Below are 19,097 nucleotides of genomic sequence, written 5' to 3'. Positions count from 1 at the left end.
TGAAAGTGAGAATTTGGGCCTATTTAGTCAGGGTTTTCTCCCACCCCTCCTCTTTCACTGGATTTTTTAAACTCCATATCATTTTTACACACACACCATACCCACGCATGTGGTACAAGGGTAAGAGGTTTCCCTTCATAAGGTGCAGTTAGGAGTTCAGGGTCAAGTTGAAAGCCATATCCTCTCCTCAGAGACATCAAGCTTGACTTCTAGCATGTTCTCAGCACTGACGCAAGACCAAAAGTTTTGTAGTCTTTCCAAACCTATGTCTCCAGCATATCACAAATAGCTATTAATCCTCTCAGCCATACTTCTGGCACCAAATTAATAGTTCTTGAGAAATGAAGACATAAAAACTGCAACACTGAGGAAAAAATGAAGATTAAGGATATTACTTAAGTAACCATTTTTGTTTTCAACTTGCTTTTAGTAATCAGTGCTGAGGTGTTACTGTCCATTAACATTCCACTGAAATCAGAACATACTAAATTTCCAAAAATAGGATCTACTTGGTACAGATCATTCAGAAGGACAGCAAGTGTGTTCTATCTGTGTATACCCAGAAACTTCAGTGCAATCAAATGGATAAAGAACTGATGATGCTTTGTGGAAAACTTTATAGAACATTCACTTTAGAAATAATTATTCCTGTTCACAATACATTTTCTGTCTTTCCTGTTTTTTATTACTAAAGATATCTATAAGAAAATAGGACCCTTTTAAGATCTCATCTTCTCCTGCTGCTTATTCAGCATCTGAAGTCACAATTTTCTTTCTGAGTCATCACAATAATTTCCACAGCAATCAATTGTGAACTTACAGGCAGAGAAGTTTGACTTCAGTTGAGGAAAAAAATAGCAGTGATTCTAGCTCCTCTGAAACAAAACTGCTATTATAATGCAGAGGTCCTTGTGACTAAAACAGGAAAAAGAGCACAGAACATGTGATGTACAAGTTTAAGCAGTTTTTATATTTTTTAGATTTTACAGCTAAATATAATAGCTTTCCCAACTTCATGGTGAGGATGGGCAAATAAGATTTATGCATGAGCTAGTAAACTATTAAAAACAGAGGAATATCTGCCTGATTATATTCATGTGCCACTTCCACTGAAGCCAATAGCAACTGCATCGGTATATATGAGGGAAGAATTCCGTCGCTAAGGCATAAATGAAGATTATAATAGTTTCCTTTGCAAAGTAAATATCAGATAAAATTATCCACAGTCCACTTTCCACAAAGATGCTGTGTTATAATTCACACAAATGTGTGAGCTTTATGGTGATCCTATTCCATTGTGAAGAGCATGTGATACAAATGCAGGTAGATTCATTCTACAACTATGACTTCAGTGGGCTTTAATTCAGGCCCCAAATCCGTGATCATTAATATTTTCAGGTCAGTTTTTCATTCCATTACCATGGCAGTCAAATGATTTCCAAGTCAATGTAAGTTGACTAGGTATGGGTAAACTGCTAATTCACTGCAACAAGCACTAGTGAAACAAAAACCCATCCCATCTCATTATTCCTGGAATATTAAGAAAGATAAATTTTCCATAGATGTTCCAGAAGCGTCCAATATTTGTTTGTTTTTCTTTTTTGTCTCTCTACGCTATTTTTTTTCTTTCATACAGCTTTAAATTCTTTTCTCTCTCTTCCCAATCCCCAAAAGTACCATATTTGCTTTTTGTTTTATATAAATTCTGCAAGGAAAGTTATAGCTTTTGCACTGTCTCTGTTTACAGTGGTGCCAGTAGAAGATATTGAGACACACACAATCATAGAAATGGAGGGCTGGAAGGAACTTCATGAGGTCATTTAGTCCACCCCCTTGCACCGAGGCAAAATTAAGTACACTCTAGACCAGCAGTTCTCAAACTGTGGGTCATGAGCCCATTTTAATGGGCTCACTTGAGCTGGCTTAGATTTGCTGGGGTTCAGGGCCAAAGCCCAAGCCCCACCACCCGGGGCCCAAGCCCCACCGCCCAGGGCCAAAGTCAAAGCCCAAGGGCATCAGCTCCAGGTTGTGGGGCTCAGGTTACAGGCTCCCTGCCTGGGGCTGAAGCCCTTTGGCTTTGGCCCCAGGGCAGTGAGGCTCAGGCTTCGGCTTTGCCCCCCGCCCCTCCACCTGGGATGGTGGGGCTCAGGCAGGCTCAGTCTTCCCTCCTGGGGTCGTGTAGTAACTTTTGTTGTCAGAAGGGAGTCATGGTGCAATTAAGTTTGAGAACCTCAGATCTAGACCATCCTGGACACTTAGCCCAAAAGTGAATATTATTGGAAGATTTGAGTCAAAACCGTTCAGCCATTTCTTAATTTAATATGTACAATTTTCCATTGGAAAATAAATTCTTAAAAGTAACTCAAAGCAACTGAACTTCACAACTTTTTGCTAGTCTGCAATAAGGACTAGTCAATGCATATGTTGGATAAATAATAAGACCAGACATTATTATTAATTATTTTAAAAAATATTTGGGGGATGGGGAATGGCAAACGTATTAGGAAACATTGCTACATTTTACTTTGTGAAATACTTTATGGCACCATGGTGTTAGACAGTTCTGCTACTCCAGAGTGTTGCTTCTGTGAGTCTAAGCACAGAGGAGAAATCCCTTCCATATAGTTTTTCTCCATCCACTCCCCAGCTTCCATATAGTCTAAGCACAGAGGAGAAATCCCTTCCATATAGTTTTTCTCCATCCTCTTCCCAGTGGGCAAGTGGTTGCTCAACTTGCTTAATTCCTGGAGTCATCTTTGGAGACAACTTAAAATGTAACAGTGCTGCAATTTGCCAAAAATGCAGCCATCCCCCTTCTCCACAACAATCAAACCTAGTGTTCAGGGATTTTGGGGGAGGGAGGAATTAAATTCAAAATTCTTCATACTTTTTTAATATTCTGAGCAACACACATATAAAGTTGTTTAATTGTCTTGGAATTAAAGGTATGTATGCCATGGTTTTCTGAATATTTTTATTTTATTATTTGTTCTTCATTTGACTTTGATGTAGGTGACCATGAAATCCCAGACAAGGCAAAAATCTGCAAAAAATAACTGAGCAGCAGCCAAAAATGGGTTGTAAAATCATAAACATATGAAAGAATGGCTTGTAGGGGAAGGAAAACAAGATAGACTATGCATAGTACTGTTACCACTTTTTTGACTCAAGCTCTATAATAACAAAGCCTGTGTATTATAGATTTCATAATTTATTTATTTAAGTGTAAATTCTTGATGCTGATATGAGGTATTGTACCCCAAGTGAGTGTATTACATATATAGATAGATAGATAGATAGATTAGATTACAAAGATTGTGCATCAGAAAGTTTTGCGAATAATTTGGCTTATGTACTATTACAAAATGTAAAAAGATACACATATTTTTGAAAGAAATATCTTCTGAAGAAATATTTTATTTTTCTTGAGCTAGTTTGATACAGTATTTGTCAGCAAAAAAAATCACGTGCATAATATTGCAAATTCATTGTCCCGCTTTCAAAATTCTTCATACTTTTTGTACAGATGGCACATATGAAATTATCGGGCAGGTTACAGAGCTTTTAGATGTCTGGTTGCATTTCTGGAATTAAATTAGGTTTGTTATGTTGGGGCTTTTTTGCCTATTTATGGCCCCATGACAGATTTCTATCAATCCCTACAAATCCTCTTTAAAGTATATCTTTTATTTCAGATTGACACAATCCCTCACTAAATCTCCAGTGGAGTTATTCACTGCAGTTTGATAGAGGAACTATAGGATATTGCTATCTAAACAAGGGCCCAATTGTAGCATAAAAGCAGGGAACTAGAAAAAATTGTGTGTAGTTTTATATACAATATATCATGGTGAAATTACACTTCATTTTTGTGAGTTTAACACAACTCCATAACTTTCCCCCAGAGAGAAAACAATGACTAACATTAAGCCATTCCAAATTAATAAAAAATGTGCAAGACCTGACTTGCCTATCTGGAAAACTCTACCACCACTATGGGTTTAATACTGAAAACATTTAAGCACATGCTTACCCTTAATCATGCAAGTAGATTCACTTAAATCAACAGAACTAAGTACTGAGTAAAATGTTTGCAGGATTGGGACACAGATCATTATTCTATAGCCTACTGTGTAAAACTTTTCATGTAATGACTAATTGCATACAAATATTGATTTTTTTTTAATTATTATTTGCAAGTTCATGAAGGATAAAAACAAATAAATTTCGTCAGTGACAGTGGCTTATTTCATGGTGAAATTGTTAACTATATGCTCCAAAAATCCCAGTTAAAAAGGTTCATTGGGAGTCTTCTGATCTGACTCTTGCACCTTGAAGGCTGAGGGGGATTAAGGAGGGGAAAGAGAGGTTAGAGAAGGAGAAGCTGGAGGTAGAGGGGGAGGAAGAATGTTTAAAATAAACAATAGGAAGTTCTTCACACAGTGCAGTCAACCTGTGGAACTCGTTGCCACGGGATGTTGTGAAGGCCAGAAGTATAACTAGGTTCAAAAAAGAATTAGCTAAATTAATGGAGAATAGCGCCAACAATTGTTATTAGTCATGATGGTCAAGAATGCAACCCTATGCTCTGGGTGTCCCTAAACCTCTGACTGCCAAAAACTGGGACTGGATCACTCATTAATTGCCCTGTTCTGTTCATTCCCTCTGAAGCATCTGGCACTGGCTGCTGTCAGAAGACAGGATGCTGGGCTAGATGGACGATTGGGCTGATCCAGTATGGCTGTGCTTATAAGGCTGAGGTTTGCAGGGCTCAGGGAGGGGAGAATGAACGGTCTGTAGGGCAAAGACTGGAGGTGTGGCTGTGGAGGGTCTGTATGTGGGGAAGGGAGAATTAAAAGTCTGCAGAAAGGATTGGGGGTGGCTGTGCAGGGTTTGGGTACAGGGCCACCCAGAGGATTCAGGGGTCCTGGGGCAAAGCAATTTTGGGGGCTCCTTCCATAAAAAAAAAGTTGCAATACTATAGAATACTATATTCTCATGGGGGCCCCTGTGGGGCCCGGGGCAAATTGCCCCACTTCACACACACACACACACACACACACACACACACACACACACACACACACACCCTGGTGGCCCTGTTTGGGTGGGGGGAGAGGGTTTGTGGGGCACAGGGAGGGCTGGGGTGGCTGTGTGGGATTTGTGAGGGTGCAGGGAGGGTGGGGTCTGGGTGGAGGTGGGATTTGTGGGGCACAGGGAGGGCTGGGGTGGCTGTGTGGGGTTTGTGAGGGTGCAGGGAGGGTGGGGTCTGGGTGGAGGTGGGATTTGTGGGGCACAGGGAGGGCTGGGGTGGCTATGTGGGATTTGTGAGGGTGCAGGGAGGGTGGGGTCTGGGTGGAGGTGGGATTTGTGGGGCACAGGGAGGGCTGGGGTGGCTATGTGGGGTTTGTGAGGGTGCAGGGAGGGTGGGGTCTGGGTGGAGGTGGGATTTGTGGGGCACAGGGAGGGCTGGGGTGGCTGTGTGGGGTTTGTGAGAGTGCAGGGAGGGTGGGGTCTGGGTGGAGGTGGGATTTGTGGGGCACAGGGAGGGCTGGGGTGGCTGTGTGGGGTTTGTGAGGGTGCAGGGAGGGTGGGGTCTGGGTGGAGGTGGGATTTGTGGGGTACAGGGAGGGCTGGGGTGGCTGTGTGGGGTTTGTGAGGGTGCAGGGAGGGTGGGGTCTGGGTGGAGGTGGGATTTGTGGGGCACAGGGAGGGCTGGGGTGGCTGTGTGGGGTTTGTGAGGGTGCAGGGAGGGTGGGGTCTGGGTGGAGGGGGGATTTGTGGGGCACAGGGAGGGCTGGGGTGGCTGTGTGGGGTTTGTGAGGGTGCAGGGAGGGTGGGGTCTGGGTGGAGGGGGGATTTGTGGGGCACAGGGAGGGCTGGGGTGGCTGTGTGGGGTTTGTGAGGGTGCAGGGAGGGTAGGGTCTGGGTGGAGGGGGGATTTGTGGGGCACAGGGAGGGCTGGGGTGGCTGTGTGGGGTTTGTGAGGGTGCAGGGAGGGTGGGGTCTGGGTGGAGGGGGGATTTGTGGGGCACAGGGAGGGTTGGGGTGGCTGTGTGGGGTCTGGGGGAGGGGTGGATTTGTGGGGTTTGGGCAGGGGAGATGGTTTGTGGGGCACGCGGGGAGGGTTGGCGGTGGCTGTGCGGGCTTTGGATGGGGAGGAGGGTTGTGGGGGGTGGGATGCGAGTCCCCATTGTGCGCCTGAGCCCAGCTCCGGGGCCCTAGGCCGGTGGTAGCCGCTTGGCTGTTGCTATGGAGACTGCGGCTGCCGCCCGGGCCTGTTTGTTGCACTTGGGTCCCGGCACAAAGAAGGAGCGAGGGAGCCGGGACCGCTCGCAGCCGGGGGCGGCGGCAGGTAAGAGCTCCCCGGGCTGGAATCGGGGGAGGGGGCGCTCTGGGGAGAAGGGGACAGGTAGATGCTCTGCGGGGTGAGGGGAGCTGGCGGGGGAGGAGCCTGCTGGTGGGGAATCTGCCCCACTCCTCCGATGGGGAGCCTGCAGGGCCGTTTGGTGGCTTGCAGCCCGGTTGCAGTCATGCCGGTAAGGTGCCCCCCTGTCTCCCCCCCCCCCCCATGCCTCTCCCCGTCCCCGGATCTTCTATAGGGCGAACAGAGTCTCCTGGGACGCTGTGCTGCCTGTCCCCCAAAATAATGTCAGGCCAACGAAACATCCCTGAGGAATTTGTTTGGCGACTTCTGCTTCCCAAGGTGATGCTATTTATAGGGTGACACTTGTGTCCCTATGCGAGTGGGTCTGCCCTGCAGCGGGTAATTTAAAAGGTGGGAACCCAAGGAGCAAACCAGTCCTAATGGAGCAAATCCTGACCCTGAACTGAAGGGGAGACTCCTTACTGGCTGGGGCTGAGTTCAGGGTCACAGTTTAACAAATGAAGTATTAAAACCTCAGAAGTAATATTGTCCTGGTGTTGGTCAGCTTAAACTGCCACAGTGTCAGGATTTTTGTGATTTTAAAGGCCAGTATGGCTTATAACTCTCTGGTCCTGATTCTTGTTTGGTCTCACTTTACACCAGTTTTACAGCTGTGTGCTTCTGCTGACTCCAGTGGAGTTAGTCCTGCTTTTTACCAGTGTGGGAGGAGAATACGTTCATCTGTGTTTCTGTGCCTGTATTTGGAGTAAGGAGTAAATGAGCTATTAAATTTCATCGCAAAATCCTTCATTACAAGAAATGGAAACTTTCAGATGAATCTGTGAGTGAGGCTTGTGGCATTTTTAGGTAAGGGGCATTATAATTGTTATCTTGCCTTTTTCATATTTTTTTTCTAAGAAGTGGAAGTTGGAAAAAAGTTAAACAGTTCAGATACGTAGGCCTCAGTCCTTAAAACATGTACATGCTTAACTAATTTCCTTTCAATGGGACTACTCAAATCAATAAAGTTAAACACATACGTGTTTTGCAGGATCTGGTTTTTGGTTTGTATTGTTGTAATTGTCAGTTAGTATTGCATTACAACTACATACAAGCAACTTTGCAATGGCAATAAGAATGCATAAACAAAATAACAGACAAGCAAACAAAATAAGAAATGGGAGATGATGTAATGTTGCCACAGACATTTGAGGAACAGGAGAGGCACAAGGAAAAGCTTTCAGATTTTTTTAAGCTTGTTTGTTTTTCTTTAAATCAAAACACTCAACTTTGAGGCTACATAATGTTGTAAACAAATGTTCTAAATGATCAATTGTTAACAATTATAAAAATCCCAGGAATTTATGCATGAATATTTAAAACCTGTTTTAGGCAAACAAAATTATTTAAATTACCCTAAACCAAACTGCAGTGTATAATGTAACTGTGGCTTCAGGAAAAAAATACAGGAACAATTTTATCACAAAAATGTTGTTAAAGTTGTTCTCATAAAATAATTCTATTATTACCAACATATAATGTCAGTTCTCTACAAAGAACTGTATATACACAGAGTTAAGTTGTATCCCTTTGCTGGACTTTTACTAGAGGGTCAACCCAGCTCTCATTGTCTTGGGTACTTATTTTGCTGCCATCACTATAGTATATAAGCACTTCCCAGTCATTTAAAGCATTATTATCATCCCCACCCCTGACACAGACCCTGTGAGGTAGGGAAGTATTATTATCCCTATTTTACAGTTGAGGAACTAAGGCACAGATTTTCAAAGGTGCTTAGGTGCCTAAAGATGCAGATAGGCACTAAGGGGATTTTCAAAAGGAGGGACCTAACCTCGCTAGGCACTTTTGAAAATTCCAGTAGGTGTCTATCTGCTTTTTTTGGTGGCTGAACACCTTTGAAAAATTGCCAAAGTGACTTGCCCAAGGTCACAGAGGACTTCTGTGACAGACCAGAGAATTGTACCCTAGTCTACTAAGTCTCAGGCTAGCAGTCTAGTCACTGGATCATGTTTCTCCTTTTAAAATGAACAGGATTGGATCAGGCCTTGTATATCCACAGATTATTAAAGAAGTTAAAGAGAAATACTTAAGATGTTCCTGCAGTTAGACATAGGATGTTAGAAACGATTTTATATAACATCACATTGCACTTATATAATATTTTTTCATTCACGGCCCTTGAATATCTGTACAAAGATGAGTGAGCATTATTATTCCCAATTTACAGATGAGGTAATTTAAGCAGAGAAGTCCACTGAGTTCTGGGTCTATTTGAGATGGACTAGGAAGTACCCTCCACCACCTAAAAGAGAGAAATAGGTGCACTTCAGGCATTTAGGGATTTTGAGCACCCTATAATGCTTATGACTTTGTGGTAGTTAGAACTAGTAAGAAAGGGAGAAGTGGGTGTTGGCAGAGGGAGGAGGGAAAGTTGGAGGGGACAGAGGGCACTGGGAAACAGCTACTATATACTTACTAAGGTGCATTGGAGGAGATGGAGATCATGTGGCACATGAGAAATGTGAACACATTCAAAATATAAGGAAAGGTATGGGAGAAGGATATAAGGAGTGCAGATATGAGAGAGGCATGAACCCAATGCTTTTTTCCCTTTGTTACCTTTAAATGTATGTAAAAATATAGAATAATTTCATTATTTTCTGATCTTCTAAAGTATCACATAGCACTAGTGAGGATGTGGGAAATAAATATCACAAAAAAAGAAACCTGTCTTACGTGTGTTCTTTATTATTATTATTTGTTCTCAGCTTATTACTTACCTTCAGATGATCAGTTTGCATTATGGGGTCAGTATTTTAGGTTTGCTAACAAATGGATGAAAGCTTTTCTGAAGAGTCTTGTGGTGGTGGTGATTACTTAGAGAATGAAGATCAGAAAAGGAGACACCTATCTGGTTCCAGTTCATCAAAAGATATTAGGAAGACAGTTGAAGATACACTGTCTACTCCTTCAAATTCTCTAGATTTGAGTAGGAAAAAACTTCAGCATCTTACTGAGGAAATATACAAATTACCCAACCTTAAAGTGAGTAAATTGCTGTGAGTAACTCTGTTAATTACACACTTGACTTAAATTTTGTAGGCACCAATTAAGGGCCCAGTACTGCCCTCATTAGAGTTAGTGGAAAATCTACAGATTCTTAGCTATGATTCTTTCCCCTCTGCTTTCTAAAAACTAGTACTTAATTAAATAAATGATTCATTTGTGTAATTTATATAACTGATTGTACCAATCATCTCCTTCATGGTTTTATGAAAATGTAATTTTTAGAATAGTTTATAGTTCAGTTTACTCGGGTTTTCACAGTAATGATCTTCGTGCTAAGGTAACAGGCATTCTACTTTAATTCTGGTTTTAAAACATATTTATTTTTCCTACATTAGCATTTGCATCTGGAAGGAAATGCTTTAGCCATAATTCCTAAGGATTTATTTCAGCAGCTGCCAAATCTTGTTTGGCTGGATCTCCGGTATAACAAAATTAAAACTCTTCCCCCTGGAATTGGATGTCACAAGTAAGGCATTTATTGTATTGATAATATAACAAAAAATTATTCTTCCTCTATTTGTCTCTAATGTAATTTTCTTATTCTCAGGCTTTTATGCAGGTTAGTTCTATATTGACGTCAGAACTGAAGAACAGTAAGCAAGAATTATATTTAATAACGCTCAACTAAATGAGCAAGTACAACTAACTAGTGCAGTAGATTTGTACACAAACCCTTTTACCTCCCAAGGCGTATGGCCTGATTCCCCTTTCATTTCAATTTTACACCATTTTAATTCTATTGACTTCCATTGAGTTTGGTTTACGCTGCTGTGAGGAGTAGAAAATTGAGAGATAAACCAAGCTCATAGTTTCAAATCCTAACTTGGGTCATGTGAAAATGGATTAGCAATCAAATAAACTGAGTAAATCATGGTGAGACATAAGAGTACTGTGGAGCAGGGACACAAAAATAAACCTGACAGCTAGATACTGAAATGAATGATGATTACAGTGGCAGGAAGTCATGAGTGCAGTGAGAAGACTAGTGTAGTAGTTCCATGTATGAGATAACTAGTGTGATACCTTGTCACTTTCTGAGGTATTAGTGATGGAAAAGGCCAAAGACCACAGTTTTGGCAATATTAAACCAATGAAATTGGCATGAACAAAAAAACTAAATTCATCTCTGTATTAAAAGAAATATTGAGCTAAATAAGAGTTTGCTTATTATGATCAAAAAGGAATCCTAGCTTCCACACTGTAGTTATAGGGGAAGAGGCAACTTCTGAAAATAGTGAGATGTTGGATAATTTTCCAAAGGGAAAATACAGTTTCATGGCTTTTTTATTTAAACAAGATGCTTAATGGTATTTTAACACAATTTATTGTATGTGATTTGTATAGCATTATATCATCAATTTATTATCAGAAAAATGAGTCGATGAATCTGAAAATTGTCAAGTTTTGTACCTTTTTAAAATTATAACTTTTTTAAAAGGAAGACAGGATTAATAGTATTTTCTGTCATGTAAATTTGCCATGCATCAGTGTACACATCTCTGTTTGAGTCTTGAGATTAGTAAACTCTCTGTATGTGCATGTATCTTCATATAAGTAATATACCACTCACTAGTGCTAACTTTTTGAAAACTCCCAGCATAAAACATTGAGAGATATTACTGTGCATTCCACTGCATTAGTAGAGTTTCATTTAATCCTTACCCCATATTATAGTAGAATTTGTTGTAATTATTGTTGCTAATCGGTGCCAGAGTACACCAAACCCTTAGGGTGTCAGTAGTGTGCCAGATGTACCATGACATGGAGGCAAGCACTGTAGGGGCTTCAGCAGATAGTCCTGGCAGGTCACAATAATCACTGAGACACATGGTTAAGGGACAGGTTATTTTACTGGAAACTTGCAAAGATTCCCATTTCCCAATACGTTTTCTCTGTGATTTACAAAGATGGCTTTAAAGTTTGCTTTCACAATTTTTGCTGCTTTTTTCCCCCCTCATTTTTCAAGAATATCAGGCTTTGACTTACTATTTTTGTTGGACGATTATTTATTGGAGGTTATTTGGATGACATGAATAGTGAAGTCACATGAGACTGTAATCTCAGCTGTTGCTCTGTGTGCCCCAATTGAGAGGAGAGGGTATGCTGAGTGGATTCAGTAAGTGAAACTCTGTCTTTGGGAAGAGTAGCTGCAGGAAAGGCCACTGTAGGAGCAGGATGAAAGATTTTATCCTTCACTAACCCTTTGGGCTTCCCATGCTCACAGTCCATTTATTCAGGGCTATGTGCAGTAGCTAGTGTTTGAGTTTAAGAAATAATACAGCACTTTAAAAAGAATAAATACAATGAAACAGCTGCATACTGTAGCTTTTAGATTATCATACTGAATGACTTAAAAAAACTGGTAAAATGTAAAGCAAGTATGACAGTTTCTCATATTACTTTGTATGTTGCATATGTCAGTGAGGCAGATCAGTCACTGAAAGGTAATGGTTTAGAGGGAGATAATATTGCATGTAGTATGAACAATAAAGGGGAGGATTAAAAATTATAATGATTTCAGTTTATAAATATTAACACCAAGCAGTTCATTTACTACCATTTCACTAAAAATCTGTGTGACCAAAACCAATTTTAGATTTAGTTTTTAGTTTTCACAGTGTAAAACCTAATAAATTCATCAACACTTTACAGATGTATTCAGCCCTTCCATTGGGTCCAGGATCTTCTCAACTCACAAAATCTGGCCTTATGTTGTGAGGGAAGTTCAATTTTTTTCATCTCACAAGGAGCAGAGAACCTCAGAAATCAATTAAACAAAGTATAAACCAAAAGGGATACTAGTTATCCTTGTGACCATGCGTCACAAAACCAGGCCTTATAGTAAATCCTTAAGACTTGGCAGCCCTTTTAATTTCAAAGAGAATTTTGTCTCTAACCTGTTATATAACAACTTTTGATGGTAACATTGAGGAATTTACACATATAAAAAAATTAGGCTTCTAGTTTAAGCTAACAAACATGGAAGTGCATACCAGAATCAAACAGATGTTACATATGGATGGATTCAGGGTGCCCCCTTTCATGTGCCAGCTATGGACTGGTAACAGACCTTCCATCCTAGAGAGAGATATGAAGATGTGTTCTCTTTAAGATACTTTAATGCAAGGCAAGGTATAGCTGTTGTATTCTCAGGTGAGGTATGTTACACATAGCACCACTTAATGCTGAATGGTATAATACAGTTATTAGTGGCTGAACAATATAATACAGTTTAGCATTTCATTACACACCGTATTGTCTTCTGGTGTAAGAGTTTTGATTTTTCTGTTTGTTTAATTGATTTCATTATGTTTCCTGGATTAAGTTGTAACATTGACCTTTTGATGTTGTTTTAAGAAATTTATTATTTTTATTTTCAAAAGTGGGAGCATCTTGCATGGTTAAACTGAGGTTGGGTCAAATACTGCCAATGATTCTGGATGCCATATCACGAGCTCATTGTTTTCCATATTTGATGGGAAATATGGAAAACAACTATATCCATGTAATTGTATTCTGTTCTGTTCTAATCATTTTAATGGATTCAGACATATTAACGAAGTCTATTTCTGATCCTGAGGCCTGATCCAAAGCAAACTGATGCCAATAGGAGTCTTTACATTGTCTTTAGTGGGTTTTGGATTAGGCCCTGAGTGAATAATCATAGGGAATCATGGATCAATTAGGAGTACAGTACGTGATTGTCTTTCACTGAACTGAATAGTCCGATTAAACAAAATAATATGTAAAAGGGTATGATATGTAAAAGTTTTAATTTAATTTATTTTTCTTTAAAATTAAGTGGCTGTGAAAATGCATATGATAAATTAAAACTTTTAAAAAGAGATAAACAAAGGTGGTGTTGAAACCACCAAACTTCTTTTTGTTTTGTCGTATCTTAACAATATAAGTTAGTTCTATCATTTTCATTCATCAAACTTGGTGTCAATTTTGTAAGGGAAAACCCATTGAAAATAGAGTACTGATAATGCCTTGTCTATTTGGAAAAAATGTAGTCTAAGAAACTGTTAGTTTTGTTTGCATATAATATCTATGTTAAAAGAATGTTATTAAGGTTACAAAGTCAAGTGATCAGATGTTAGGAAATGCCAGAATTAAGGTTGCCTGTACATGTATGTTTAAATTTTGACAAAGTTATAATCCAATTGAAAACCACATCTTATAATGGAAGTGTCTGACAACCTTAATAGTAGGTGGCGCTACCAAAAATAATCAGTTTTTTTTTTAAAAAGCAGGAAACATAAAATATTGAAATGGTATGCAACAATAGCTTACATTTGAAAGCAGACATCAGGCCATGAGACCTTGAATCACTGAGATACACAAGCCATAGTTGAGCGTTGATGGTAGCTGTGGGGAAGCATCCCATTTCCTTCAGATATCATTAGCATGGTAGGAAACAAAGGCAAGAAAAATTAACGAACAAAAAAAAGTGACCTGTTTTTGTGTTTTAACAATGCACTTTAATTTTGCTTTTACAATTGTTACTATTTTTGTTTTATTACAAAGGCAACTGAAAACTTTACTTTTAGAAAGAAATCCTATAAAAAGGCTGCCAGTGGAGCTTGGTAAGTACTTAATTTTTTCCCCCAGAAATCCTAGCAGACTTTGACTTTTTCCATGTAATGCTCTAGTCAGGATTAATACTGTATAGCAAAGTAGCTAAATATAACCAAAGATAGCTTCTTGTTTTATAGCGAATATTTGTTGCACAGAAATTTAATGATGACAAATACATTTTCAAAAGTGACCTCTAAAATTGTACCCACAAAATTGCATGTCCAAAGATCCTATACAAACTGAGTAATTATATATCTACCTAACTTGCATCATCAAAAAAAGGGGGAAAGTGACCTGGAATGCTTTTAGAAGAACAGTTGGACTGAAGAATCTGAACAGAATGAGAGAGTTTGAAATTTAAGCAAGTGTATTCTTTGAAGGCTACATTTATCACATATGAAATATTTCTGTATATATGGATTCAGTAATTTAGCGTGACTTAACATACACAAACCAAAAACAGTAAACCATGTAAAATATGTATTATATGTATAACCCTTCTGCCCGCCAGAGTTGGCAGCAACAAGGTCCGGATTCAGTATCTGGGGGTCCTTTTCAATAACACAATGCAAAACCAGCTCAAGCCCCCACCCACTGACCTAGGACAATTACATACCACCCCCCTGGGTGCAGGGGTGGCAGGTTTGTAGAAATTTTGGTGGTGCCCAGAACCCCCCCCCAAACTCCGCCCCCCACCTGCCCAAGGCTCTGGGAGGGAGTTTGGGTGGGGGAGGAGGTCTGGGGTGCAGGCCCTAGGCTGGGGCATGGGATTGGGATGCAGGGTGCAGGCTCTGGGAGGGAGTTTGGGGATGGGAGGGGGTGCAGGGGTGAGGGCTGTGGGGTGTGGCTACAGGTGAGGGCTGTGGGGTGTGGGAGGGGCTCAGGGCGAGAGTAGGGGTGTTGGGGGTGAGGGCTCTGTCTGGGGCTGGGGGGTTTGGGGTGTTAGAGAAGCTCAGGGCTGGAGCAGAGGGTTGGAGTGCAGGGGGATAAGGGCTCTGACTGGGGCTGGGGATAAGGTGTTTGGGGTGTTGGAGGGGCTTAGGGCTAGGGTAGAGGGTTGAAGGTGCAGTGGGGGGGTGAAAGCTCTGGCCAGGGGTGTGGGCTCTGGGGTGGGGCAGGGCTGGGGATGAGTTTGAGGTGCTCCAGGACAGGCACCAGAGATGGGGACTCCTCCAGCCCTTTCTCTGCCGGCAGCAGCAAGCTCTGGGGGAGGAGCCCCCCTTTCCCACCCCTCCCAGCAGCACACTCACCCCCACCACTGTCACTGCATGTGCTCCTAGGGCCCCTCTCAGGTCCAGGAATCTCCCTCGCCTCCCCCCGTGGCGGGTGCCGGGGGGCGCTGCGTGCGCCTCCTCCCCTGCTGTTGCCCCTGACTGTAGCCTCAGTGGGGGTGAGGGATGGGGCTGCCTCCTTGCCCAGTATGGGGCAGGAGCGGTGACTGCAGGGGGAGGGGGGCTGTGCTGCTGGAGGATCCCGCCGGAAAAGGGAAGGGTCTGAGGTGGAAGGGCAGTCTCAGTCAGTCTGCCCTGGCAGTTGAGCTGGGGGGCACTAGGACCCTGTGACTAGGGTGACCAGATGAGAGATGTGAAATATCGGGAAATGGGTGGAGGGGGATGCCGGCAGAGAAAAAACAAAACAAAAACCAAGAGCTGGTGGCGGCGGGGGAAAAAAAAAAAAAGAAAGAAAAGCCGGAGCATAGGAAAAATTGGTGGTGGCTGAGCACTCACCGACAGCTCCATGCCCCGTCCACCCCCCCCCCCAGCTCACCTCTGCTCCGCCTCCACCTCCCCTGAGCTGGCTGCCACATCCTGCTTCTCCCCCCTCCTCCAGTGCTTGCGCCGCCATATAGCTGATTAGCACAAGCCTGGGAGGAAGGGGTGAGGAGGAGGAATGTGGCGTGCTTGGGGAAGAGGCAGGGCCAGGGCGGGGATTTGGGGAGGGATTCAATGGGGCAGTGAGGGGGCGGGGCTGGGGCGGGGCAAGGGTGGGAATTTGGGGAGGGATCCAATGGGGGAAGGAGGGGGCGGAGTTGGGGCAGGTGGGGCGTGAACCCCCTCTGCCTGTGCGCTGGAGCACAAAATATCGGGACAATTCGGAACATCGGTCGGGATGCGGGACAAACAAGTAAATATCGGGATAGTCCCAATAAAATTGGGACGTCTGGTCACCCTACCTGTTGCAGCAGTTGCTGCAGGGAGGCAGCATAGAGCTGTACGGAAGAGACAGTGACTCTCTGCTCTGGGGCCCCGGAAAGGCGAGCAGGGGGCGGGGGCAGCAAGAGGGGGTCAGGGGGGACACCTGGCCCCAAATATTGGTGGAGCTGGACTCCTGGGCTCTGAATATTGCTGGTGCCCAAGCACCACGTGGGAATATAACTCGCCACCTATGCCTGGGTGCCTCTAAGAGGCAATACTTCCCCTCTCGCAAGCACAGAGTCTGAGTGTAGCAAAAGCCTTTTAATAAAGGAGGGAAACAATGCGGCATTATGTTGGGGAAACACCACAAACAGGATTCATAACACAAACCATGAGCAAAAGACCCACCCCCAAGTAAGTTTGGCAGTGTCCTTTTCCCCTCAGGGTCTTAAGTCCAGCAATCCAAAAGTCACCCAACCCACAGTTGCTGTCCTTGGTCAGTGCAGCCCCAGAGTTCAGAAGTTCATCTGCAGAGTTCACCTCACAGCCCGAGTGGAAGCGGGGGGAGGTATAGAGGTACTTTACACTCTCCGCTGCTCAGCTCCTCGACTGCTGATTGCCATGCCTCTCTGTGGGGTTCTGCTAGCCTCGCCTCTCCACCAGCTGGCCACACCACTCTGCTAGCCTCTCCACTAGCCATGCCTCTCCACCAGCTGTCCTGCTAGCCACTCACCAATATGTCTTCAGGCCTCCCCTACTTAACACAGCTCTCAGTGATTTCAGCTGTTGTTAGAGGAGCCTCACTGCTGGTGCACCTGGATAGTCTTCTTGCATCAGAACCACTAGCCCACAGTAGTTCTAATGCTTAGTCCTAAGTATTAGTGATTTCAGCTCTGTAGCATGTAACAAGACTCCTAATTGAGTCAAACTTAGTTCTGGTATTACACAGTGGAGGAAGAGGGGAAGAGAAGGGTTCAAAGGGGTGTTTAGGGCCCTCAAAAGGCTCTACAAATACCTGTCCCCAACCCCTCTCAATTCACTGAGCTTTGGAACCCAGGTCCCTTGCCTAGTGAGTGCTGCTTAGTTGAGGGTGAGTCTCTCAGTCATAAAATGCTAAGTACAGTTCTACTGTCCTTGAGTCACATAACCAGTATAACAACACTTTATTACTCCTGCCCCAATAACAAAGAGACTGGGGATTCCACAGCAGCCAAAGTGACCATTTGGGCAAGCAGTCCCATCAGCTAGGCAGGGTGGGCGTGCCCATGCAAACGAAATCAGCCCCTGAAGTCCTTTTCCACAGCCCACCACCAGATGTCAGGGGAGAGCTCATTCTGACTCTGCTTACATATGCATGACAAATGTATTGGCTTCCACTGTCTAGCTAATGTGATTTGTATGCAATAGCATTTCTTTGGTGGGAATATTTTGGCTATGCAGATAATAGTAGGCCCATATCTCACCTCAAGTATTCCACTTCCATTAGTACTTGCTTAGCAGCCATGTTGAAAGGTCATTTCAAGATATGTTGTCTCTTGAATATGTTAGTTTAAATGCTATTTCTACATTAGCAAATCATCACTTTTGTAGATGACATGCAATTTGTATAACTACTGTATCCAAGAAAGAAGTTCTGGAAATAATGATCAGTGCAGTGTGTGTGTGTGGGGGGGGGGGTTCGCCTTCTTTTGCAGCGTGGGGAACGGGTCACTTGCTGGAGGATTCTCTGCACCTTGAAGTCTTTAAACCACAAATTGAGAACTTCAATAGCTCAGACATAGGTCAGGGGTTTGTTATAGGAGTGGGTGTGTGAGATTCTGTGGCCTGTGTTGTGCAGGAGGTCAGATTAAGGTCAGAAGGGACCATTATGATCTTCTAAAGTCTATGAGTCTATGATTAGTGGCTCACTTATCTACTTCCTCCAACCCTTTCTGCCCTACCCCAGTACCTGCATATAAGGTGTACATTTTTAACAGAGAGTAGTTAACCATTGGAACAATATTGTGGTGGATTTTTTGTCACTGACTGTGATGGGTTGGACCCCCTTCTGGGATGCTACCTGATGTTCTGGGATTTCATTGAGCCTCTCCTGCTCCACCAGCCTGGGTTCCCACTTCCTGTTTTGCTGAATTAGGCTCTCTTGCAGCACACACACACAGGTAGGGCCATACCCAGCTGCAGCCATAGACTGCAGTGGCTCTGTGTGAGAGGACTCCTCCAGCACTCACGCGCACACCCCTTTTGGGAGATAAACCCAAAATAATACTGTCTTGCGCTGTACAGAAAATCTGCACAGCGCGAGCCCATAAAAAATCTGCCTTTTTCCTCAATGTGAAGAGAGATATGCATGACTTTCCCCCCCCCATTAGAAATTACATAAACTGGGTTTAATAATAAACAAAATAAGTTTATTAACTACAAAAGGTAGATTTAACGTGTTTAAAGGGATAGCAAACAGAACAAAGCAGTAAATAGTAAATAAATTAGGAAATAAACAAAAGCCACAGACTGCGCTTAACACACTAGATAGGTAGGATACAAATTAGCAAGTTCTCACCCTGAGTGATAAACAGGCTGGCAGATTCTTAAGGTACAAGTTGCCTTGGCTTTCTCAGGTTTTCTTACACAGGCTAAAATGCCTTCCAGTCTGGGACCATCACTTCCCACAGTTCAGTCTTTGTTCCTCAGGTGTTTTCAAGTGTGTTGTTATAGGGAGAGGGAGGCCCTCTCATGTTGTCATTCTCCCTCTAATACCTTCCCCCCACTTGCTGGAAAGCTTTTTTTGCTGTGACCTGGGTCAAACAGTTCCCACTATATAGAGCTATCTGACCTGGGTCAAACAGTTCCCATTGTGTCAAGCTATCTCTGAGAGGTTTCTATTGCACACAGTTCCTGGATAATCCTTATGCTTGTGTGCATTTCCT

At 42.9% G+C, this 19,097-nt stretch overlaps 1 protein-coding gene across 4 annotated transcripts in view; it reads left to right on the top strand.

Annotated features, from left to right (window-relative positions):
- Positions 1-6,217: 6,217 nt before the first annotated feature.
- The window catches only part of LRRC27 (leucine rich repeat containing 27), a 61,520-nt gene continuing 48,640 nt past the window's right edge, over positions 6,218-19,097 (top strand). Inside the window, exons 1-5 of one of the 4 annotated variants that reach the window (XM_005305317.3) lie at positions 6,218-6,355; positions 7,031-7,234; positions 9,201-9,433; positions 9,793-9,923; positions 13,988-14,046. In XM_005305317.3, the coding sequence (XP_005305374.2) occupies positions 9,221-9,433; positions 9,793-9,923; positions 13,988-14,046 (403 nt within the window). In that variant the 5' untranslated portion in view covers positions 6,218-6,355; positions 7,031-7,234; positions 9,201-9,220. Of the gene's footprint in view, positions 6,356-7,030; positions 7,235-9,156; positions 9,434-9,792; positions 9,924-13,987; positions 14,047-19,097 lie in introns of all 4 variants that reach the window. The other 3 variants (XM_005305316.3, XM_005305318.3, XM_005305319.3) reach the window with 3 other exon arrangements.

This window comes from Chrysemys picta, chromosome 7 (genome assembly GCF_011386835.1).
Source record: "Chrysemys picta bellii isolate R12L10 chromosome 7, ASM1138683v2, whole genome shotgun sequence".
Classification (NCBI taxonomy): Eukaryota; Metazoa; Chordata; order Testudines; family Emydidae; genus Chrysemys; species Chrysemys picta.
Note: the sequence above shows the minus strand (reverse complement) of the source record. Positions and strands in the feature narration are given on the sequence as shown.